At 42.9% G+C, this 25,879-nt stretch overlaps 1 protein-coding gene across 1 annotated transcript in view; it reads right to left on the bottom strand.

Annotated features, from left to right (window-relative positions):
* The window catches only part of LOC132775617 (collagen alpha-1(VII) chain-like), a 92,526-nt gene that overhangs the window by 52,678 nt on the left and 13,969 nt on the right, over positions 1-25,879 (bottom strand). The window contains exons 5-14 of the mRNA XM_067468516.1: positions 25,177-25,350; positions 24,838-24,998; positions 21,270-21,399; positions 16,728-16,844; positions 14,716-14,871; positions 13,012-13,128; positions 8,796-8,942; positions 8,554-8,673; positions 3,152-3,310; positions 1,034-1,162 (exon numbers count right to left, since the gene is read on the bottom strand). Coding sequence (XP_067324617.1) covers positions 1,034-1,162; positions 3,152-3,310; positions 8,554-8,673; positions 8,796-8,942; positions 13,012-13,128; positions 14,716-14,871; positions 16,728-16,844; positions 21,270-21,399; positions 24,838-24,998; positions 25,177-25,350 — 1,410 coding nt within the window. The remainder of the gene's footprint in view (positions 1-1,033; positions 1,163-3,151; positions 3,311-8,553; positions 8,674-8,795; positions 8,943-13,011; positions 13,129-14,715; positions 14,872-16,727; positions 16,845-21,269; positions 21,400-24,837; positions 24,999-25,176; positions 25,351-25,879) is intronic.

Here is a 25,879-nt window from a genome sequence, read left to right as displayed (position 1 = left end):
AAAACACAGTCTTCGTGTGAGTAAATGTCCTGTTCTTTATTCCATATGAGTAGACTCCAGTAGTCACATGAATTGACTCCAACCTACGACCGGTTTCAACTCGCAAGAGCCTTTGTCAGGTGGTTGCGTTCAAATTATCACAAAAAGCTCAACTTTTGAGGTGAGCAATTCACCAAGTGTCTTCTGGAGGGGTGGATCAGCTAGTCTTTGTTGAGCAATATACCCTGCAAAGAGTTTTATTCTGTGGCGAGTATGAGATTTCATAAAGTACATCAGCAGTTTGAAATGGCTAGGCCAGGCTAGTACAAGTAGGACCTGGGGGGCCAGTGGAGTGGGTAAAATACAATAACCGGACCCAACAATGGTCATAGAGGGGCCAGTGACTGCTCATTACCTGAGCCTATTGAGGAACTGACTGGGGTAATTGGTGGGAGTAAAGAGCCAGATTCTAACTAGTGGCCAAAGACTCGAGGTTGAACTAGTTGTTGTTCTCAAAGGCCTGGTGAAACCACCAAATCTTTAAGCTCTTACAGAAAAAGGAGAAGGGATGGGGTCTGCCTTATTTCCTTGGGGAGGATGTTCCAGAGGCGAGGGGCCACCCCCAAGAAGGCCCTCATCCCCACCAGCCATAGTAACGACGGTGGTGGAAGCAAGAGAAGAGCCTCAAAGTTAGCGCTGATTCATAAAGGGAGATACAATCGCAAAGATAGGCGCAGCCTGAACCATTTCGGGTTTTATTGGTCATAACCTGCACCTTGAATTTGGCTCGGCAACTTACTGGCAGCCAATGAAGTTGTTTTAATAGGGGCGTTGTATACTACCCATAATTTGCTCCGGTTAGGAGCCTGGCTGACATATTTAGCCGTTAGATGAAACCAGCCAAATGTGGACTTTGTGCAGCATAAATTCTGAACTGCAACTATTGGTGACAGTCCAGAATTCTTGACAAAAAAAACATTTTTTACCATTTTTGGAATATTTCTAAAATTCCTTTCTGGGCCTGAGACAATGGCAGTGACTCCTCTCTACTTACCTTCCTCTTTGTCATCTGGTTTCCAGGTGATTTTGTATCTGGTGGCCCCAGGAACCGCGCTCCAAGACAGAGAGATGGAAGTACTTGTGTAAGACGTTACCTTGAAAGCAGAGACATAACCCAGAGGAGCTGCAAAGAAAAATCAACATCTCAATGAATTGAGGCCAATGTTGATGAAATATACTTTTCCCAACTTTCTTTGTACCTGCAGTGACAAGTTTTCACACCTATAACAGATGATAAGTCAAATCTGGATTTCCTTGCAAAAGGTGACATTTCAAGAGCATAAAATTGAACCCCCCCCCCCAAATTGTCAAAATAATATCATTCCAATCTATATGTATATAAATACTCTGTTCGTTTTGAGTGACATCTTAACTCAAAATCCACTGGACAAATTGCCAACAAATTTGGCCACAAGATACCTACTAACCCAAGGAGTGACCATCACTCAAAAATTGATTTTGTCATTTGGGAGTTGTAGTTGCTGGGATTTATAGTTCACCTATAATCAAAGAGCATTCCAAACTCCACCAATGATGGAATTGGGGCAAACTTGGCACACACAACTCCCATGACCAACAGAAAACTCTGGAAGGATGTGATGGACATTGACCTTGAGTTTTGGAGTTGTAGTTCACCTACATCCAGAGAACACTGTGGACTCAAACAATGATGGTTCTAGACCAAACTTGGCACGAATACTCCATATGCTCAAATATGAACATTGGTGGACTTTGGGAGAAATAGACCTTGACATTTGGGAGTGTAGTTACTGGGATTTATAGTTCACCTATAATAAAAGAGCATTCCAAACTCCACCAATGATGGAATTGGGGCAAACTTGGCACACACAACTCCCATGACCAACAGAAAACTCTGGAAGGATGTGATGGACATTGACCTTGAGTTTTGGAGTTGTAGTTCACCTACATCCAGAGAACACTGTGGACTCAAACAACGATGGATCTAGACCAAACTTGGCACGAATACATATGCCCAAATATGAAGACTGGTGGAGTTTGGGAGAAATAGACCTTGACATTTGGGAGTGTAGCTACTGGGATTTATAGTTCACCTACAATCAAAAAGCATTCTGAACTCCACCAATGATAGAATTGGGCCAAACTTCCCACACAGAACCCCCAAGACCAACAGAAAATATTTATATATCTGTGAAATGATGTCCAGGGTGGGAGAAAAAAAACTTTTGTCTGTTGGAGACAAGTGTTAATAATATTATCTGCAAGGTTATTCAGTGCTAATCAAGGTGGCCAATTGCTACATTCACACTTGCCTCAAACAGACAAGAGTTCTTTCTCCCACCTTGGACTTTCCACAGATATATAAACCGCTCTTGCCTAGTTTCCAACAGACCTCTCAACCTCTGAGGATGCCTGACATAGATGCAGGTGAAACGCCAGGAGAGAATGCTTCTGGAACATGACCATACAGCCCAGAAAACTCACAGCAACCCAGTGATTCCTGCCATGAAAGCCTTCAACAACACATACTTACTAGGCTTGGGTAACAACGGAAAAATTTGTTTCTAAACTCATTTCGTTTTTAGGGGGTCCATTGCGTTTCGTTTTAAATAATTCCGAATCTTTTCGTAAATTTCGAATTGATTAGTTAATGGCGGACGCGATTGCGCGATATGCTAAAAAAAACCTCCAAATGGGACAGGGGGAACTGAAGCTTCCCTCTCCCTCTGTTGTTGACTATTGGTGTGATAAAACAAACAACAACTATATTATATTATATTATTATATATTATATTATATTATTATATTATATTATATTATATTATATTATATATTATTATAATATTATAATATTATATTATTGTATATTATATTATTATAATATTATAATATTATATATTATTGTATTATATTATATTATATTATATTATATTATAATATATTGTATTATATATTATATATTATTATATTATATTACGAAAATAATTACAAAAATTGGAAAAATTGTTTCGATTCTTAATTACTCCTCACACTATTCCTGCATGGCTCAATATCGGATCGTAAGCTAATTTAAATACGAATTAATAACGAATTACGAAATTAACGAACGAAACCACCCAAGCCTAATACTTACATGTCCTCGCAGTAATAGTGATCCCAGGACCTTCCACCGCACCAAAAAGAACGTAGAGGGAAATCACGTATTCGGTGTCATGGGCCAAGTTTTGCAGGTGGAAAGAGGTGGTGGAGCTGTTCAGAGCAAGCTGCCGGGGACGGTCTCTGCCAAAGAACTCTTGGGAGAAAGAGAAAAAGCCAAGCAAGAAGTAAAGAAAATGCTGCAAACACTTTTCTGGTGCATTTTTCTTGACATCTTTCTCCCCCTCGCAAAGGAAGTCTTTGAAAATGACACTATTTTGGAGCATATAAGTATTTTGCCTTCATTCTGCGCAAAATGTGCATGTGGTTGTTTCGGGCAGAGATCAGCATTCTATGCATATGAAACATCTTTTTCTGAGCAGCAAACAACATGGGAAACAGGGCCTTCTCAGTATTATTTATTATTTATTTACCACACTTTTATCCCACCCTTTTCAGCCCAAAGGTGACTCAGAGCGGTGTACAAACTGGTAACAATTAGATGCCGAACACACATAAATACATCATTAAAAACAGGCCTGAAAATCCATATAAAAGCAAATTAAAACTATAAAAATCAATGACTTCTGGGTTTAAATCCATGTCCATTTGCATCGTTAAGCTGTTCCATATTCGTTCACAATACTGAGTTTATCTGGTTACAATGAGGCTCCAAAAGCTTGCTCAGGAACTCCACCAACGATGGACTTGGAACTAACTTGGCACACAGGACCCTCATGACCAACAGAAAATATTAGAGGTCTTTGGAGGTATTTATAGGAGTTGTAGTTCACCTACGTCCAGAGTGCACTATGAACCCAAACAAAGATGGATGCGGACCAAACTTGGCCTGCATACCTGATATACCCAAATTTGAATATTGATGGGTTTTGAGGGGAATTGGCCTGGACATTTTGGAGTTGTGGGTACTGGGATTTATAGTTCACCTGAAATGAATGAGGGATCTGAACTCCACTAAAGATAGAATTGGACCAAACTCGGCACTCAGAGCACCCATGACCAGCAAAAAATACTGGTAGTCTTTGGGAAAAATTCACCAAATTCACCTTGATTTAGAGGAGTTGTAGTTTACCTACACCCAGAGATCACTGTGAACCCAAACACTGATGGATCTGGACCAAACTTGGCACACATACCTGATATGCCAAAATTTGATTACTGGAGGGGTTTGGGGTTTTTTTTGTTTGTTTTGTTTTCATGTCAGGAGCGACCTGAGAAACTGCAAATCGCTTCTGGTGTGAGAGAATTGGCCATCTGCAAGGACATTGCCCAGGGGGCGCCCAGATGATTTGATATTTTGTCATCCTTGTGGGAGGCTTCTCTCATGTCCCCGCATGAGGAGCTGGAGCTGATAGAGGGAGCTCATCCACCTCTCCCCGGATTCGAACCTGCGACCTGTCAGTCTTTAGTCCTGCCGACACAGGGGTTTGGGTGATCTGACCTTTTCTGGGAGTCGTAGTTCACCTACAACCAAGGAAACTGTGACCTCCACCCATGATGGACCTGAACCAAACTTAGCACACAGAACCCCCATGACTAATTCAAACTACTGGAGGGGTTTGAGGGGACTGACTCACCATAATGGGAGTTGTAGTTTACCCTACCACCAGAGAGCACACTGAACCCCATCGATGGTGCATCCAAATCAAACCTGCCCAACATAACAAACTTTAAGTACTGATGGAGTTTGTCGGGGTTAACCTGGCATGATGTGAGTTGTAGTTTGTTACAGTAAGTCCTTGCAGGACACAAGTATATGTGTGAAGAAAAACCTTATTGTTTGTAATTATCTTATTCAACTGACTAAGTAGGTCAAGCAGAAATCTTGTGCCACGCCCAAGGGGCTACAACTGTATGTGTTTTTTAAATACATTGTGGTGGGTGCTATTGCAACCCAGAGCAGGAAACTGGACCCTCAGTCAACCATCCACCACACGTGACTTCAGGAAAACAATCCTTTTTTTTTTTTTTATGAAAGATGAATACAAAATAGAGGAAAAATGCAAAGGTAAAAAGACACAGTAAAAATCAGCAACAAGAAATGTCCATAAACGAGATCATAAAACCCACAGCAAAACTGCTGAATCCTGGAACCTGTTAGCAATCCACTAACTGTACTTGGAACAACTACAAAACTTCTGAGGAACAAGGCCACTGGAATCAGGAGACCTGCAAAAGCTTGCACATGAATCTGGAACGATGCCTGGTCTAATGCTGCATTCAGGCCAGGCATACTTAAGGCTGAGAAATCCATTGCGAGACACGCCTGACGTTTTTGTTTGCATTTCTCTCAATCTAGCTGACCTACGTAAACTTTGTGCTTCACCCCGGCTCTGCCAAATCTGCCCCCGCCTATCCTCATTAGGCAGACCAGGTGTCAGAGTCTCTGGAGAACTAAGGCTGGGAATAAAAGGGAGTGAAACTTCTCCGCTTGGCTCGGAATGCATGTTCTCATGGGAATTTTGACTTTCACTTTCCAAGGCTGTAGGATTTTCACTACTCAAACCATCATAAACTAAATTGGCCTCAGAATTCACATTGACATCTACATTAGCATAAGGGAATACAATCAGAGAATCGGGTTCACACACAGGCTGAACCCCAACAGGTGCTGGTTTTCTGGTGGGTGCTGGATTTCTGGTGGGCTGCTGCTGGAGTTCTGTTTCACCAGTGTGGAGTATCAGCAGGAGATGCTGATGGTGAAATAGCTATTTACTTCAGGTTGTTTTTATTTCCCATTTGCTGCTTAGAAGATGCTTTACTTTATGTTTATTACCAAGACTGTGTAAATATATTGCACTGCAGATTTTTGTGTGTAGCATTACCAGTTTTGTTTCAACTCTGCAAAGTAAAGAGAGTAAAGATTTTCTGTTTACCTTGGCTATTGGTCTGAGACTATTTTGCATGTGGGTTTTTGGGCGTTAGGACGCTGGAATAAAACATGTGCTGTGTAACATAGTTCACCCACAACCTTATACATTTGGTACAATTAAAAAGCACCCAAGCTTATATATATATAAGCAGTAGATGGTTGAATCCCTGCATATGGAGGGCAAGTGTAGATTTCAACCCTGCAAGCCAATATATCAATTGCAAGGCTAAGACAAGCCACGAAAGTGTGGGCCACTCCATATGCTGCTGTTTCCCCAGATAATGGGAGATAACAGCAAACGCAAATATACTGAAACACAGGAGACCTGGCTTGTCTGTACTCCATCTATCCATCTGTTTATCTCTGCTTATCTCTCGTTTAGCAGCACCATTTCCCCTGCTGCGCTTCCCTCTCAATGCTTAGGGATAATCACCAGTCGCTTGAAAAGACATGAAATAAGTCCAGATTAACAATGGGAGGAAACACTATGGACACTAGAAATGTTGCCAGAATTCCATTCTGTCCACATTTTGAAGCCAAGTGACCAAATCCACAGTCTTCAAACCCAGGCACTGTTCTCTTTCAGATGTCCAAATGCTCCAGAATGTGTAAAGGCATTTCAATATTGCAAGATGATTTAGAGAGTTGAGAAAGTAAGTTGAGAAATATGTGCATAGTATGAAGTTTCATAGAAGGGCAAGGGTCCAGAGCCAACGTGGTCGCCCTCACAGTCCCAAGGAACTCCTCCGCGTACTCAGGAAGAACAAGCCAGAAAGAATCCCACAAAACCAGACAAGCAGATCCCTCGGTCACCTCCCCTGGCACTGTATTCAAACTGGAGTCCAACTCCAGAGGAATCTGAGCAACTGTACCTGCAAAATGGTGCGCAAACCCGCAACACCGAGTTGTCAGGCCATCGAAAGTCTCCTCCACCTCAGGGGGGTGAAGGAGTTCCCCGACATCCCAAAACAACTCTGAAGATCTATTGGATGCAGATGCTATACGGGCAGTCGTGAAAGATTCTCTGGCTACCTGTATAGCCACGGAATAAGCCTTAAGTGAGGCTCTAACCTGTTTTTGGTCAGAGGCGTCCTAAGATTTCCTCCATTTGCTCTCTAGCCTCCTTCTCATACGTTTCATCACAGCCAGCTCCCCAGTGAACCAAGGAGACGGTGTGTCTTGACGCAACGAGATGGGCCATTCGGGAGCGATCGTATCTATAACCCTGGACATCTTGCTATTATAGCGGTCAACCAGGGAGTCGACAGGATCGCCAAGGATGAATGGTATCCTTGAAGTGACTGGATTGACCTTGAAGGAGCTGGGGGTGGTGACGACCGACAGGGAGCTCTGGTGTGGGCTGGTCCATGAAGTCACGAAGAGTCGGAAATGACTGAATGAATGAACAACAACAACATTAGCAACATTAGAAAGAATCCATCTTTCTCTCTCCTATGTGACTCAGTGTGAGTATCTGCCTATAATGTTTGTGACTATTTGATGACTGGTTATTTGCAAGTACAATGAAAGTGGAACTGCATATCCTGTCTGGATATTTTGGGTGAAAACCTGGGTGGGGTTGCCTCTGAAGACTGCCCGGAAGCTGCAGCAAGTCCAACGCTTGGCAGCCAGACTACTAACGGGTGCTGGGTACAGGGAGCACACCACTCCGCTGTTACACCAGCTCCACTGGCTGTCAATTAGCTTCCGAGCACAATTAAAAGTGCTGGTGTTAACCTATAAAGCCCTAAACAACTCCGGCCCTGTTTACCTCTCCGAACGTATTCTCCCCTACGTACCATCAAGATTACTAAGATCGTCTGGAGAGGCCCTGCTCTCGGTCCCACCGGCCTCACAAGCGCGCCTGGTGGGGACGAGGGACAGGGCCTTCTCAGTGGTGGCCCCGCGACTTTGGAACTCTCTCCCACTGGAGGTCAGAACCGCCCCGTCTATCCTGACATTCAGGAAACGGGTGAAGACGTGGTTGTGGAGACAGGCTTTCGATGAATGAGACAGCACCCTAGGATTGTGGATGGAAGATGAGGTATACTTGTTTTTAATATGATGACTGACCACCGTAGTTTTAAATATAGTTGCTATTTTAAATGTGTTATTGTAATTATGAACTATGATATTTTACTGATTGTATGTTTTTATGGTTGTAAACCGGGCTGAGTCCCTCTAAGAGGTGAGAAGCTCGGTATAGAAAACTTTGAAATAAATAAATAATAATAAATAAAACCTGAATCCATGAATTCACTAAAACAGTGTGTAGAAAGGTCAGAATCTAGGAGTTGGACTCTGCTGATAGATGGGCTGAAGCACGTGTGTTTAATGTAGAAGGACTCTTCTGTGTTTGCTGTAAAAAGACTCTTCTGTATTTTTGCTTGCTTTTGGGACAATTGCTATCCAGCTTACAGCAGTTCAGGAAGGTCATGATTTGGAAACTATAAATCACTTTACGTATCGCCCAATTCCGCTGCATATTCCTAACTGCACTTAATTACCTGGAGTTGGGCCCCATGTCACTCGGTATCCCGCTGCTCCTGGGACTGAATTCCAGAAAACCAAGGCGGAATTGGTTGTGATATCTGTTGCTTTCAAAATCTGCACAGCACTTGATGACACTGTAAAGAACAAACAGGTAAGTGGCAGGAAAAGTGCATCAGACTGAATTTTTTGCCTCTGTGGCACATTTAAATGTATGTCGTTGGTGCAGAAATGGTTCTCCAGGTGGAGAGTTACTTACAAGTTGTTGCTTTAGCAGTTACTATGGGACCTTCAGTGGCACCGAAGATGGGGTTAACCGTGACGGTGTATTCGGCCCCAGGTTGCAGACCTTGGATCATGTAGTAGCTGTACGTTTCACCCAAATTCACGTTCTGAACACTGCCTTCTGTAACCCAGAGGGAAATGACATCAATGGAAAAACTTCATGCCATCCCCCCTTTTAAAGACATGAAGGGTCTCTCAATGCATGGAATCAATTTAAAACCATAGAAAACAATAGAAATGATAATTCAAAAGCACATGAAACAGTTTAACAAGCCAAAACAAGACAATTACAATTAGATAAAGCAGTTGAATAGTCAGCATTACATCTGGTCAGGAATGTAATGCTGAGACTAGGATTTGAATCCCCAATCAGCCATTATTATTATTATTATTATTATTATTATTATTATTATTATTATTCTACTGACACAAAAACACAATATGTCACACAAACAAGATATCTAAGCTGGATTTTGTCTCACAAAATCACAAGTCAAACACTTCTCAATCATCTAGGACTGTATGATGTGTGATGTCTGTGCAACTCCTGGAACGATTCCATCAGCGCTGCCTCCGGAAAATCCTGCAAATCTCTTGGGAAGACAGGCGGACAAACGCCAACGTGCTGGAAGAAGCAAAGACCACCAGCATTGAACCAATGGTCCTCCGTCATCAACTCTGCTGGATCGGCCACGTTGTCCGGATGCCCGACCACCGTCTCCCAAAGCAGTTGCTCTACTCCGAATTCAAGAATGGAAAACGGAATGTTGGAGGACAGGAAAAGAGATTTAAAGGTGGGCTCAAAGCCAACCTTAAAAACTCTGGCATAGACACTGAGAACTGGGAAGCCCTGGCCCTTGAGCACTCCAGCTGGAGGTCAGCTGTGACCAGCAGTGCTGCAGAATTTGAAGATGCACGAATGGAGGGTGAAAGAGAGAAACATGCTACGAGGAAGGCGCATCAAGCCAACCCCAACCGAGACCGCCTTCCACCTGGAAACCAATGCCCTCACTGTGGGAGAAGATGCAGGTCAAGAATAGGGCTCCACAGCCACCTACGGACCCACCCCCAGGACACCGAACTTGGAGGACCATCATCCTTGGACTACGAGGGATCGCCTAAGTAAGTAAGTAAGTAAAGATGTATTTTCGAATCATGCGCGCAGATCCAAGTCAGGTGGCAGTTGACAGATCATGATTTTGTCGATGTTTATTGTTTCCAAATGCTGGCTGAGATCTTTTGGCACGGCACCCAGTGCGCCAATGACCACTGGGACCACCTGTACTGGTTTTTGCCAGAGCCTTTGCAGTTTGATTTTGAAGTCCTGATAATGGCAGAATTTTTCCTGTTGTTTTTCCTCAATGCGACTGCCACCTGGTATGATGACATCAATAATCCATTTTTTTCTTTTCCACAATCATGATGTCTGATGTATTGTGTTCCAAAACTTTGTCAATCTGGATTTGAAAGTCCAGACTGTTTCCCACTACCTTTGCAGGTTTATGATCCCACCAGTTCTTGACTACTAGCAGGTGGTACTTGTGATATAAGTTCCAATGAATCATTTGGGCCATAGAGTTGTGCCTCTGCTTGTAGTCTGTCTGTGCAATTTTCTTGCAGCAGTTGAGATGATCCATGGTTTCATCAGCTTTCTGGCACAGTCTGCATTTTGGGTCATCAGCTGATTTATTTCATCCTGGCCTTAATGGTTTTTGTTCTGATGGCTTGCTATTATTATTATTATTATTATTATTATTATTATTATTATTTCTATCCCTCTTTATCTCTCTAAAAAGAGTCATGAAGTGGCAAATACTATACACACACACAAATACAAATATTAAAGCAGGATTGAACATTGAAAGTATTTTTAAAAACAGTTAAAACTATATAAACAGTTAAAACTATATAAACTATAAACCTACTAAGTGACCTTGGTCAAGTATTATTATTATTATTATTATTATCATCATCATCATCATCATCATCATCATCATCATCATCATCATCATTATTACCACTATCAGTGTTAATATTATACCACTAGTATTGTTGCAAAAATAGATGAGTTTTCTTAATATAGATTCACCATCTCTTATTGGGAATTCTGAAATTGGAAATACTGCAAAATTGTCCACATGGCTGGCTTTTTGGTGGTTCAATGTGGACAAATTTTGTTTCTTGCACAAAAATTATGAAAAATATTGTACATAACATATAAATAGCTTCTGTGTTTAGACTTGAATTTCCAAGATATGTCGTTATGTACGTACATGCAAATAAAGGCATTCCAAAATCCCCCAAAAAATCCAAACTCCAAAGCACTTCTGATCTTGGACAAGGGATGCTCAATTTATGGTGTGAAGCCAGACAAATTTACTCCTACCATTAGATGGCAGTATATCCTCATGTTTCTGGCCACACTCTCTCTTTGCTCAGCCCTTCAAAGATGCTGCAATGTTGGTATTATTTATCCTCCCCTCCCATCCTAGTTTATTTTTTTAACAAAACCAAACAAAGCCTCTTTTCTTGTTTGAAACTCAAATGCACCTGGTGTCTCTGGGGCACAGAGGTTAAGCAAACAACATGCGTGCTTTGTAAGGGAATTGTGCTATTGCAACCATTTATAATGATGTGTATAGCTCATTTGTTCTTTTTCTGAGTCCCAGAAGGAGCAATCCTTGCTGAGAGGTATTTGGGCATTCAGGGGAGGGAAAAGTGAATTGTTTAATGCTCCTGGAGTCATTTGAAAATTCAGGTGATATCTCAGGTAACAAACTCCCTCTCCTTACAAAATTGTGTATTTCCCCATGGTGGTATGTAGTCTTTGCTGCTGCACACCTTTTTTTGTAACACAATGGAACAACAAGGTCCATTGCAAAATCCTGGTATTCAACCTGTGTGTTGTGTTGCACCATGACAACACCATGATGTGGGTTCAGGATCTTGCAAAGTCTTGACTGTTGTATTCATCATCCTATCAAAAGCAATTGCATAGGTTCAAAACACTGTGTTTCATTCCACAGTGTAGATGCACCCTGGAAGATAACACCAAAGGCAAATACAAAGGCTTAGGTCATTGAATTGTAGAGTTGGAAGAGACCCCAAGGGCTATGCAGTCCAACCACATTCTTCCATGCAAGAAGACACAATGCAAGCTCTCCCAACAGAGAGCCATCCAGTCTCTGCTCAAAAACCTCCAGAGAAGGAGACTGTGCTGGTACAGCTGTACCAGGAGCTCCAACTTTACTTGCTTTGTATTAAATGTTTGTTTGCAGTCCTAGGTTTCAGGGACTCTGAAGATAGGTGGCTTCCTTCGGTTGCAGTCATAGGGCAAGTCACCTGTTAAGTTTTGGTTCCGCCTCTTGCTCAGGGCAATTGGGAAGGGAGCCATTTTTAGTCAGTCTCAGCAAAGAAAGCTAATGTACAGGACATGTGCAAGCTTCCCGTGTACAAAAGCTTCAACCCTTAAGACTTTCCGGGGGGAAACAGTCTTAAGAGCATCAAGACTTCCCAGGGGGAAACAGTCTTAAGAGTCTCCAAAGATTTCCAGAAAAACAGCCCTAAAGACTGAAGAACTCCAGCTGGAGAATATCTAAACCTTTACTGGTAGGTCCACTCAGTGCTTCGAGACAGTTCGACCCGGTAGCGGAGCCCACATCAGTAAGGGTTAGATTACAGTCAGCCTGGGAGAAGTTAAAAAGGGGATTTTCCATTTAAAGTAAAGAAGAAGTTATTGAAGACAGTTGCCTGTCCTTCGTGGGCAAGATTAGGAAGTCACCAGTTGCATAAAGCTGGTGCAGCATTTCTTTAGCTTTATTGAAGACAAGAGAAGTTTCTGCTTGATTGTTCATTAATAAAGAACTTTGTTATACTTCACAAGCCATCTAAAGGTCATTTGTGGTGGAAAACCTCTGAGAACTTCTCCCGCTGGGCAAAGGTTGCACGTCCTGTTCTAAAGACAATTATTTACAGGCCCAGCATGCAACAGAACAGAGACTCCATCACATCTGTCTTCCTCCATCTATTTCTCAATGTTTTTCCATACCATCCTTCAACAGTCACATTTCCTGGCTGCTTTCCTGGACCCTCTTTAATGATAGAGAGAGATGATTGATATAGTTAGATGGGTAGATAGATACTAGATACATAAACAGACACTCCTGGAAATACAGGTTGGCTTTTCCCACCTGAAGACACCCATGTCAGTCTGTATCCGGATGCTCCCCTGACTTGCGTCCATCTGGCCTGGATGGTATTGGTTGTCTCGTTCTGGAGCCAGATGCTTTTTACAGGCAATAGCTTCACTGCAAAAGACAACAAAGGACGCTGATGGAGATCTCTCTATTGGCTACAATCACTTGTGTATTATCTGAAATGAACCAAACAATATCAGTTCATCCTTATAGGAGAGGGAAACACTACAGAAATTGGAAAAAAGTGCTGTGCTACAACAAAAATTACAATCACTGCAATTGGGTCATGGATAAATCGCTCTCATGGTCAAGAAGTTCCATCTAACATTCAATCGAAATCTACCTTCTTGTAACTGAAAACTGTGAGATCTCCTTCCTTTTGAAGCAACACAGAACAGCCTTGGATGGATACAACTGAAGCCCGTTTAATAGTTTCAGTGCATCTTAACATTCACAGTTGACTCACCACATCTATGAATTCAGCACCCACAAATTCAACCATCTACAGAAAGTGAATTGCGATGTTGCCATTTTATATTAGGCACACCATTTTATTATGCCATTGTATATAATGGGTTTGGAATATTCATAGCTATTTAGAGTTTAACGTACAATGATTTTATCAGACTATACCCCAGTCTCCTTATCATAGAATCATAGAATCAAAGAGTTGACCTCACTACCTCTGAGGATGCTTGCCATAGATGCAGGCGAAACATCAGGAGAAAAATTGCCTCCAGAACATGGCCATATAGCCCGGAAAAACCTACAACAACCCAGTTGGAAGAGACCTCATGGGCTATCCAGTCCAACCCCATTCTGCCAAGAAGTAGGAATATTGCATTCAAATCACCCCTGACAGATGGCTATCCAGCCTCTGTTTAAAAGCTTCCAAAGAAGAAGCCTCCACCACACTCCAGGGCAGAGAGTTCCACTGCTGAATGGCTCTCACAGTCAGGAAGTCATTCCTCATGTTCAGGTGGAATCTCCTTTCTTGTAGTTTGAAGCCATTGTTCTGCATCCTAGTCTCCAAGGAAGCAGAAAACAAGCTTGCCCCCTCCTCCCTGTGACTTCCTCTCACATATTTATACATGGCTATCATATCTCCTCTCATCCTTCTCTTCTTCAGGCTAAACATGCCCAGCTCCTTAAGCCGCTCCTCATAGGGCTTGTTTTCCAGACCCTTGATCATTTTAGTCACCCTCCTCTGGACACATTCCAGCTTGTCAATATCTCTCTTGAATTGTGGTGCCCAGAATTGGACACAATATTCCAGGTGTGGTCTAACCAAAGCGGAATAGATCATGGGGAGCATTACTTCCCTAGATCTAGACACTATGCTCCTAGTGATGCAGGCCATCAATAAATCTCTGCTAACTGTGATAAGGACTCTGCAGTGTTTTGGATCGGACCTAACTGCTTGACTTGAGACAGTTCCATCCCATGCACAGCTTGAGGAGGATGTGAGAGGATTTAGTCACATTCATACGTAGCAGAGGTGACATATGTGTTTACGCTACCCCCACGACATAATGTAACATTTGCTTACTTATAATAATTTCCAGTTCAACATAATTTGTAGCTATACTCCCTGGAGATATGGGTAGTTGCAGTCCCCAAAAGGAACTTATTTAAGCTCTGCAGATTGCATGCATTTCTGAAGCATGTCTGAAGAAATGCAAGCAGGAGAGGACTTACAAGTTCTGCCCATTGTTGACACCGGCTGGCTTGGGCCTTCTGGGTAGACTGCGTATATGCTGACCGTGTAGTCTTTATCCTCTTGCAAGTTTTCCAGAAGGTGTGAGGAGATGCCGCTCCCTAGGATCTTCTCAGAGGTCATCCCAGTCTTGTTGGCTGTGGGATGGAAAGCAGCAGATGCCACAAACCACATAAGATGGATCTCGAAAGGCTCTCAAAATATTGTTGGTGGATTCATTTTATCCCATGCAAGCTGGGAAGTTTTGTACTGGGAGAGGGTTGGGCTACTAAAAGAGAGGACCCCATTGACACCACAATATAATCCACTTTCTGAATCCAGATTAATAACAACAACAACTACTCCTACTACTACTACTACTACAACAGAGAGGAAACAAACAAGAACATCTAATCACCTCTCAACAAAAGATTGCTCCAGGCACTGCCAGGCAATCAAATGCTAATCAAGGTGGTCAGTTGAAACATTCACACCTAGCTCCAGCAGACAAGAGTCCTTTGTCTCACCCTGGTCATTCCACAGATATATAAACCCTTTTTCCTAGTTCCAACAGACCTCACTACCTCTGAGGATGCTTGCCATAGATGCAGGCAAAATGTCAGGAGAGAATGCCTCTAGAACATGGCCATATAGCCCGGAAAAACCTACAACAACCCAGTGATTCCAGCCATGAAAGCCTTCGACAATAATAACAACAATAATAATAATAATAATAATAATCTATATAAATAAAAATGAAATGTTCATTTCTGGGTTTAACATAACTCAAAAACCACTGGACCAATTGACACCAAATTTGGACACAATTCACCTATCAGGCCAACGAGTGACCATAACTAAAAAAAAATTGATTTTGTCACGTGGGAGTTATAGTTGCTGGGATTTATAGTACACCTACAATCAAACAGCATTCTGAAGTCCACCAATGATGGAATTGAACCAATCTTGGGGCACAGAACTCCCATGACCAACAGAAAATACTAGAAGAGTTTGGTGGACATTGGCCTTGAGTTTGGGAGTTGTAGTTCACCTACATCCAGAGGGCACTTTGGACTCAAACAACTATGAATCTGGACCAAACTTGGCATTAAACTTCAATTTGCCCAAATGTGAATACTGGTGGAGTTTGGGGAAAATAGACCCTGACATTTGGGAGTTGTAGTTTCTGGGATTTATAGTTCACCTACCATCAAAGAGCATGCTGAATCCCACCAACGACAGAATTGGGGCAAACTTCCCACACAGAACCACCATCCAGTCCAACTCCCTTCACCGGGGCAAGAACATGTAATTAAAGCCCTCCTGATGAAGAGCCATCCAGCCATAGATATAGATAGATAGATAGATAGATAGATAGATAGATATACAGAAAGGAGGAAATAATGAAAAGGAACAAAATCTGGCTACCAGTATTTAAAAAAAACTCTAAAATTAAAATAGCAAAATAGCAGAGGGAAAACAATCAGGCACATCTAATCACCTCTCAACAAAAGATTCCCCCAGGTACCAACAAGCCACACCAAACAACTGCCAGGCCATCAAATGCTAATCAAGGTGGTCAGTTGAAACATTCACACCTAGCTCCAGCAGACAAGAGTCCTTTGTCTCACCCTGGTCTTTTCACAGATATATAAATGCATTTTCCTAGTTCCAACAGACCTCACTACCTCTGAGGATGCTTGCCATAGATGCAGGCAAAATGTCAGGAGAGAATGCCTCTAGAACATGGCCATACAGCCCGAAAAAAACCTACAACAACCACAGTATTTTCTGTTGGTCATGGGAGTTGTTGTTGATAACTGTCCCCACATTGAAAGAACAAAGTGGGTTACAAACTGAAATTGAAGAATAGGAAACTTACCTAAGGATCAGATTCCTTCCTTGAAGAGGTCTTTAAAATCTTCTACCATGTTCTCTCTCTAGCCATATAAAGCCCCATTTTCTGGACCCAACGTTCACAAAAACCCAGCTAAGCTTTGGCTGGCTGACTTACATTTGGGGATGTAGATCTTATAGCCCTCTAGTTTCCCTAACGGTGGAGTCCAAGCGACCTTGAGGCTTGAAAGTCCTTCTTCAATGACCCGGAAATTGGTCACCGGAGGAATGGATGCTTTAAGACAAGAATACACAGGCATATATGAACCAGCCAGAGTTTTGAGATCCTCAAGAAAGAACTTTCTCCCAGTTTCATGGCATGGGCCAACTTCGCCCCTCAGATTCCCTGAGAAGATGTCAGACCCTACTTTTTAGTGGCTTTTAAACAGCAGTTGGGTGTCCTCTTGGTGGTGGATTTCCTGCAAGAACAGGGATCCTTTCCAACATTGTGCATCCACAATTCTATGGGATGATCACAATAATCACAAATCCCATGCCCATGCCATAAAACCCACCCTGTGAAAACAAAGCCTCATGTAAACATTGGCTGAGCCTTCCATTCAGGGGAATATCTCCAGGCCGGATTATAAATCAAATGGACAAGTCAAGGAAGAACAATTTGCTCCTAAGCTTCCTCTCGGCAAAGCTGCTTAAGATGTGCAGAAATCCACACCTCTCCTGACACATCGGCTCACTATGAGCATCTACCTCTGAGGTGCAAAGCAACGCTTCCAAACTAGCCTGCAGCTGCTGGACGGTGCAAAGAAATTTCCCAAGCAATGCATTAACTGGAAATCCCAGAGTCATTGTTTGGGAAGGTGAGTTTTTTTGGACTATATTTCCTAGAATTTTTCTAATCCCAGCAATGACACTGACACTACTGTTTGGAGAATTTGAGAAATCGTAGCTCCTGCCCCCAAAAGAGCAATTGACATCCTGTTATCTGATGGTGCATTTGCACTGTAGAATTAATTGAGATATTGACAAGCTGGAATGTGTCCAGAGGAGAGCGACTAAAATGATAAAAGGTCTAGAGAACAAGCCCTATGAGGAGCGGCTTAAGGAGCTGGGCATGTTTAGCCTGAAGAAGAGAAGGCTGAGAGGGGATATGATAGCCATGTATAAATATGTGAGAGGAAGCCACAGAGAGGAAGGAGCAAGCTTGCTTTCTTCTTCTTTGGAGACTAGGACGCGGAACAATGGCTTCAAACTACAAGAGAGGAGATTCCATCTGAACATGAGGAAGAACTTCCTGACTGTGAGAGCCGTTCAGCAGTGGAACTCTCTGCCGCGTAGCGTGGTGGAGGCTCCTTCTTTGGAAGCTTTTAAACAGAGGCTGGATGGCCATCTGTCAGGGGTGATTTGAATGCAATATTCCTGCTTCTTGGCAGGGGGTTGGACTGGATGGCCCATGAGGTCTCTTCCAACTCTTTGATTCTATGATTCTATGAGTTTGACACCACTTGTGCTGCTATGGGTTAATGCTATGAAGTCATGGGAATTGTAGTTTGGTAAGGCACCAGCCCTCTTTGACAGAAAAAGCTCAATAATAATAATAATAATAATAATAATAAGTTCTTGTGGATTTTTTCGGGCTATAGGGCCATGTTCTAGAGGCATTTCTCCTGACGTTTCGCCTGCATCTATGGCAAGCATCCTCAGAGGCATGAGGATGCTTGCCATAGATGCAGGCGAAACGTCAGGAGAAATGCCTCTAGAACATGGCCCTATAGCCCGAAAAAACCCACAAGAACCTAGTGATTCCAGCCATGAAAGCCTTCGACAATACATAATAATAATAAGCAGGATTGCAGAGAAACAACTGGAAAAGCTGACACGATAAGAGGATTTAAAGATCGAACTGCAAAGACTCTGGCACAAGCCAGTCAAGGTGGTCTCAGTGGTGATCAGCACACTGGGTGCAATACCTAAAGACCTTGGCCTGCACTTAAACACAATCGGTGCTGACAAAATTACCATCTGCCAGCTGCAGAAGGCCATCTTACTGGGATCTGCATGCATTATTCGCCGATACATCACACAGTTCTAGGCACTTGGGAAGTGTCCGACGTGTGATCCAATACAACAGCCAGCAGAGTGTCTGCTGTGGAATCATCTTGTTGTGTTTCAAATAATAATAAGAGGATTTAAAGATCGAAGTGCAAAGACTCTGGCACAAACCAGTCAAGGTGGTCCCAGTGATGATTGGCACACTGGGTGCAGTGCCTAAAGACCTTGGCCTGCACTTAAACACAATCGGTGCTGACAAAATTACCATCTGCCAGATGCAAAAGGCCACTTTACTTGGATCTGTATGCATTATTCGCCGATACATCACACAGTCCTAGGCACTTGGGAAGTGTCCGACGTGTGATCCAATACAATAGCCAGCAGAGTGTCTGCTGTAGACTCATCTTGTGTTTCAAATAATAATAAGAGGATTTAAAGATCAAAGTGCAAAGACTCTGGCACAAACCAGTCAAGATGGTCCCAGTAATGATTGGCACACTGGGTGCAGTGCCAAAAGACCTTGGCCTGCACTTAAACACAATCGGCGCTGACAAAATTGTCATCTGCCAGCTGCAGAAGGCCACCTTACTGGGATCTGCAACATTATTCACCAATACATCACACAGTCCTAGGCACTTGGGAAGTGTCCGACGTGTGATCCAATACAACAGCCAGCAGAGTGTCTGCTGTGGAATCATCTTGTGTTTCAAATAATAATAAGAGGATTTAAAGATCGAACTGCAAAGACTCTGGCACAAGCCAGTCAAGGTGGTCCCAGTGATGATTGGCACACTGGGTGCAGTGCCAAAAGACCTTGGCCTGCACTTAAACATAATCGGCACTGACAAAATTACCATTTGCCAGATGCAAAAGGCCACCTTACTTGGATCTGCGTGCATTATTCACGGATACATCACACAGTCATAGGCACTTGGGAAGTGTCCGATGTACGATCCAATATAACAGCCAGCAGAGTGATCTTGTTTGCTGTGGACTCATCTTGTTGTGTTTCAAATAATAATCTTTGTTTATATTCTGCTCTATCTCCCCAAGGGGACTCAGGGTGGATTGCAGAACACATATACGTCAAACATTCGATGCCATTATACAGTTAACAAGGGCAGACAATACATAAGCAGAGGTAAAGACTTTTCCCTTCTTTTTCCATTTCTGGCATCAGGAGGCTGTGCTCAACTCTGGCCACTGGGGTGCTGTCACTCCACCTTCCATGCCGAGGAGCTTTGTTGTCTGAATCGTTGGCATGTCCTTATGGGTGCTTTTTATTACCTCCCAGCTTAAAGCACTACCTATTGATCTACACACATTTCTCTTTTCGATCTGCTAGATGAGCAGAAGCTGGGGCTGACAGTGGTGCTCACCCCAACCCAGGCTTGAACTGCCAACTTTTCAATAAGCAGGATTTTCTGCAGCTTGGTGGTTTGACCTTCTCCAAAGTCCGACCCAAACTACAGCTCCCAGGATTCCATAGCACTGAGCCATGGCAGTTCAAGTGGTGTCAATTTGCATTTATTCTACAGTATAAATTCATCATCATTATCATCATCATCTTTATTTCGATTCTGCCTTTTTCTCCATAAGGACTCAAGGCAGCTAACAGTGACATAAGACAATGCAATAGAATTTAAAAACAGGCATATACATATACATGCAAATATAAAATGCATTATGGGTGTAAAAGCTAAAATAAATTAAATTAATTGAAATTACATTAAAAAACTTAAGAGAACTTTGTGTTTATCAGCCTGATGCATGCCCTTTCCCACCCTCAAAATAATAAGAAACAATGCAACATGAATTTACTGACTTAAAATTAACATATGCCCAAAAAACCTTCCTTGCAATGCATATTAATGATTAATATAATGTGTTAACTTTTATTTCAGCCAAGGAGGCATCTACACTGTAGAACGAATGCAGTTTGACACCACTTTAAACTGCCTTAACATAAGGGTTAAAAATAAAGGTTTTCCCCTGACATGAAGTCCAGTCGTGTCCAACTCTGGGGGTTGGTGCTCATCTCCATTTCTAAGCCGAAGAGCCGGCGTTGTCCATAGACACCTCCAAAGTCATATGGCCAGCATGACTACATGGAGCACTGTTATCTTCCCGCTGGAGCGGTACCTATCTACTCACATTTGCATGTTTTCGAACTGCTAAATTGGCAGAAGCTGGGGCTAACAGCAGGAGCTCACGCCGCTCCCCGGGTTCGAACCTGCAACCTTTCAATCAGCAAATTCAGCCGCTCAGGGGGCTCCGGCCATAACATAATGCTATGGAATCAAGGGAGTTGCAGTTTAGTATTGGTACTTCACCAAACTAGAAATCCCAGGAATCCATACCACTAAAGTGATGTCAAACTGCATTCATTCTACAGTGTAGATGCATCCTAAGATTCCCTTATCACATTCACTGATGTCTATTTAACACCAGTAATATTTTTGTAAGCCAATGACACATCTACGTAAGTTTGTGGAATACGTCAAAGTAAATCAAACCCTTCAGAGTTGGAATCCTGCTTGCTGGGGCTCTATTTTACTTTACTTGTCAACAGGAGTGTTTGTGTGTATATATGTGTGTGCGTGTGTGCTAGAACTACCTAGGAGGATGCGTTTGAAAAGGGCAAACTCACTTGTTTTGCCTTTGACGGTTGCTGGCTCTCCGAGAACGTCGGCGTAGACTGCCAAGACGGTGAAGAAATATTTCGTGTTAGGTTTCAGATCTGTCACAAACACTGTGCTCTCGCTGGCATCCAAAACAATCTGTCATGTGCGACCCACACATACACAAAAGGGAAGAGAGCATATGTACACGCATGAACGCTTTGCAGGTTTCCCTTCGCTGGCGTGTCTCAAAATAAAAGCAGTGGATGGAATCCCATTTGTGGAGCCTTTGTAGCACTATGCTTCCGTCTTAACTGCCATGGCAACATCGTGTGGAATTCTGACATTTCATTGCATCTTAGGGTGCATCTACACTGGAGAATTAATGCAGTTTGGCACCACTTTGACTCAATGAGATGGATTTTTAGCCTTACCAAACTGCAACTCCCATGATTCCATTACATTTAGCCATGGCAGCTAAACTGGTGCTGAAGTCGATAGGAAGTTTAGGAGGGTCTACCCCAGGAGGAGAGACCCTGAGAGCCCACCAAAGAGGGATCACTACTTTGGCGAGCAAAGAGAAGCCTGATTTTCAGCAATTTTATTTCCCTAGAAATCCAGATAATCATAATAAATTGTGGCAAGTTCTTGGTGGGATGGGCATCCCAAGCCCCCTTCCCTCTCTCCTAAGGAATCTGTACAAGGACCAAGTCGCAACAGTCAGAACTGACCACGGAACAACAGACTGGTTCAAGATTGGGAAAGGTGTACGGCAAGGCTGCATCCTCTCACCCAACCTTTTTAACTTGTATGCAGAACACATCATGCGAGGATGTGCGGGGTTGATGAATGTAAAGCTGGGGTGAAAATTGCTGGAAGAAACATTAACAACCTCAGATATGCAGATGACACCACTCTGATGGCCAAAAGCGAGGAGGAGCTGAGGAGCCTTCTCATCAAGGTGAAAGAAGAAAGCGCAAAAGCTGGGTTGCAGCTAAACGTCAAAAAAAACCAAGATTATGGCAACAAGAATGATTGACAACTGGGAAGTAGAGGGAGAAAACGTGAAGGCCGTGACAGACTTTGTATTTCTAGGTGCAAAGATTACTGCAGACGCAGACTGTAGCCAGGAAATCAGAAGACGCTTCCTTCTTGGGAGGAGAGCAAGGTCCAGTCTCGATAAAATAGTAGAGTACAGACATCAGACTGGCAACAAAGATCCGCCTAGTCCAAGCCATGGTATTCCCTGTAGTAACCTACGGATGTGAGAGCTGGACCTTAGGGAAGGCTGAGCGAAGGAAGATCGATGCTTTTGAACTGTGGTGTTGGAGGAAGGTTCTGAGAGTGCCTTGGACTACGAGAAGATCCAACCAGTCCATCCTCCAGGAAATAAAGCCCGACTGCTCACTGGAGGGACGGATACTAGAGACAAAGTTGAAGTACTTTGGCCACATCATGAGGAGACAGCAAAGCCTAGAGAAGACAGTTATGCTGGGGAAAGTGGAAGGCAAAAGGAAGAGGGGCCGACCAAGGGCAAGATGGATGGATGGCATCCTTGAAGTGACTGGAATGACCTTGAAGGAGCTGGGGGTGGTGACAGCTGACAGGGAGCTCTGGCGTGGGCTGGTCCATGAGGTCACGAAGAGTCGGAGACGACTGAACGAATGAACAACAACAGAAATCCAGAAGAAATCTCACCAAAGTTGAAGAAGCAATCCCTCTTTGGTGGGGTCTCAGGGTCTCTCCTCCTGGGGTAGACCCTCCTAAAGTTCCTATCGACTTCAATTGGCGACCACGAAGGGACACAAAGTATCAAGCTGGAGAGTTTAAAAGTTGCAATTTGATTAATCTTTATTTGGGGATTGGTTACATAGTTGGGGCTAGTAAAGGAGTGAAAGGAGAGAGCATAGGACTGTAGAAAGTCCCTGGTTGAGAATGCTGCTGGGGCACATTTCATCAGTTTGGCCCAACTTGGCATTCAGGAACTGTGGAACTCCCTGCTGCTGGTCAGACCAGTTTGAAGGCAGGGGTCTGGGATGCCCTCGACGACAGTGCCAAACTGCATTGATTTTACAGTGTAAATGTACTCATAGACATATCTAAATTCCATTATTGCAGGTAAGAGTTCATTAAAATAATTTTAAATATATATTTTATTAACATTCAGGCTTTAAGGGAATTCCTCATAGTAAAAGACTTATTTCCAAAGCAGGTTCAGCACCTTAGACAGTTCCTTTCTCCATCAGACTAATGGCGCATCTACATTGCAGAATGAATGCAGAGAAGGCCAAATAATAATAATAATAATAATAATAATAATAATTATTATTATTATTATTATTATTACTATTTCTATCCAGCTTTATTTCTCCCATAAAGATACCAAGAGTGGTTATTAATAAAAGCAATACAATGTATAATTAATTCTGTTTGAATGTTTGCATGTTTATGTATTTTAAATTGTATGCTAATGCTTTTATGTTAAGCTGGTTTGAATCTCCTTTGGGAGAGATAAATCAATAAATTTACCTCTCCCAAAGAGATATGTATGTGTGTGTGTATTATTATTATTATTGTAAATATAATGATTATTATATTTAATTATCCCTCAATGGCACAGTGGGTTAAACTGCTGAGCTGCTGAATTTGCTGACCAAAAGGTCAGCTATTCAAATCCGGGAAATGGGGTGAGCTCCCACTGTTAGCCCCAGCTTCTGCCAACCTAGCAGTTCTAAAACATGCAAATGTGAGTAGATCAATAGGTACCGTTTGGGCGGGAAGGTGACGACACTCCATGCAGTCATGCCAGCCACATGACCTTGGAGGTGTCTATGGACAAAGCCAGCTCTGCAGCTTAGAAATGGAGATGAGCACCACCACCCAGGATTCGGACATGTCTGGACTTAATGTCAGGGGAAAATCTTTACTCATGATGATGATAATACTGTAATAATAATAATAATAATAATAAATCTCAGCCGGTATTTGGAAACAATAAAATCAACAAAATCATGATCTGTCAACTGCAAAAGGCCACCTTACTTGGATCTGTGCGCATCATTCAAAAATACATCACACAGTCCTAGATGCTTAGGAAGTGTTCGACTTGTGATTTTGTGATGCAAAATCCAGCATATAGATCTCGTTTGCTGTGACATACTGTGCTTTTGTGTCAGTAAAATAATAATACTACTACTAATAATAATAATAACAGCAACAACAACAATAAATACAACCATTAAAATAGAGTTAAACATTGATACTATTAAAAAGAAATAGATAGAACCATTACATCAAATGGAAAAATCTATGCACCTAGCTAAAACTCTTCACAGCACCCCCTGACTTGAATGCAAAAACTTTCACCTTTAAAAGAACTTGCAAAACTACAACTCCCAGGATACCACAGCATTGAGCCATGGCAGTCAAAGTGGTGTCATTCTACAGTGTAGATGCAAGCTCTGGCAAGGAATTCCAAATATGGAAATTGCACATAAGGTGAAAATGTGGCAGTAAAAGTGAGTGCATGGTGCCATATTTGTGTGGTGCGAAAGGACTGGGTAAGGGGGCCAATAGACTTCCTGCGCACAATCGTACCTGTCGCTGATCTACTGGAACATCTTGCCCAGGAGCTGAGAGTGAATCAAAGAGGACTTGGTAGCCAGTCACTTTCCCTGTGGCTGGTGTCCAGGTGAGTCTCAGAGAGTTGTGGCTTTGCTCGCTGACCGTCAGGTCCCGTGGCTTGGTTATCTTCTCCACTGCAAGGAAAAGATGGGAAGCTGAGCGAAACTTCAGGTCAAGAGGGTAGTAGCCAGGAGGGATTTGCAGTGTAGGGAGCAGGGAAGTAGTGCATATTTTGTTTTTCCTGCCTAAGTGGAGTACCTTACATTTCTACCTGTTGTATAACAGATGTCAAAGACAGGTCTTTGGACTCACCATTATCTCTCTGCTTGACCGGTTGTGGAGGCTCTGAAGCAGTGACGCAAAGCCGTCTGGAGAGCTTTCGGGAAAGGCTGCCGAGCTCCTGGAAGTCTTCAGCATAAAGCACATGCTCCTCAACCGGGTCGGATGCTATTTTCCGTAGCTCATTTCGATCTGCATTGTTTATTCCTTATTTATAGGAAGAGGAGGAGGGAGCAAAGCAAAGCAGACTCAGTTCAAGGTTGTCTCCTTTTGAAAGCTAAATAGCCTTGGTCCTGGTTAGTCCTTGGATGGGAGACCAGAAAAATAATAAGACCAAGAAGTTCCAGGTTTAGCTAGGAAGGAATGGGGTCTCTAGGGAACTGTAGCCAACTTCAGCTTAGGATGTGACTTGGTATTAACTGATACATGGAGAGGACTGAGAGGCAAAGTGTTGTATGCCAGCCTGTTCAGCTTGTGATTGTGTCTAATGTTCCTGATGGGAATGTTCCTGATGGTGGGCTGGGGTCTATTGGCAATGGGGATGAGTGTTTGCCTGGGCCTAAATTATGCTGAGGAAAATCAAAGGAAAAAGGAAGAGGGGCCGACCAAGGGCAAGATGGATGGATGGGATCCTTGAAGTGACTGGATTGACCTTGAAGGAGCTGGGGGTGGTGATGGCCAACAGGGAGCTCTGGCATGGGCTGGTCCATGAGGTCATGAAGAGTCGGAAATGACT

Source organism: Anolis sagrei, chromosome 5, assembly GCF_037176765.1.
Source record: "Anolis sagrei isolate rAnoSag1 chromosome 5, rAnoSag1.mat, whole genome shotgun sequence".
Taxonomy (NCBI): Eukaryota; Metazoa; Chordata; class Lepidosauria; order Squamata; family Dactyloidae; genus Anolis; species Anolis sagrei.
Note: the sequence above shows the minus strand (reverse complement) of the source record. Positions and strands in the feature narration are given on the sequence as shown.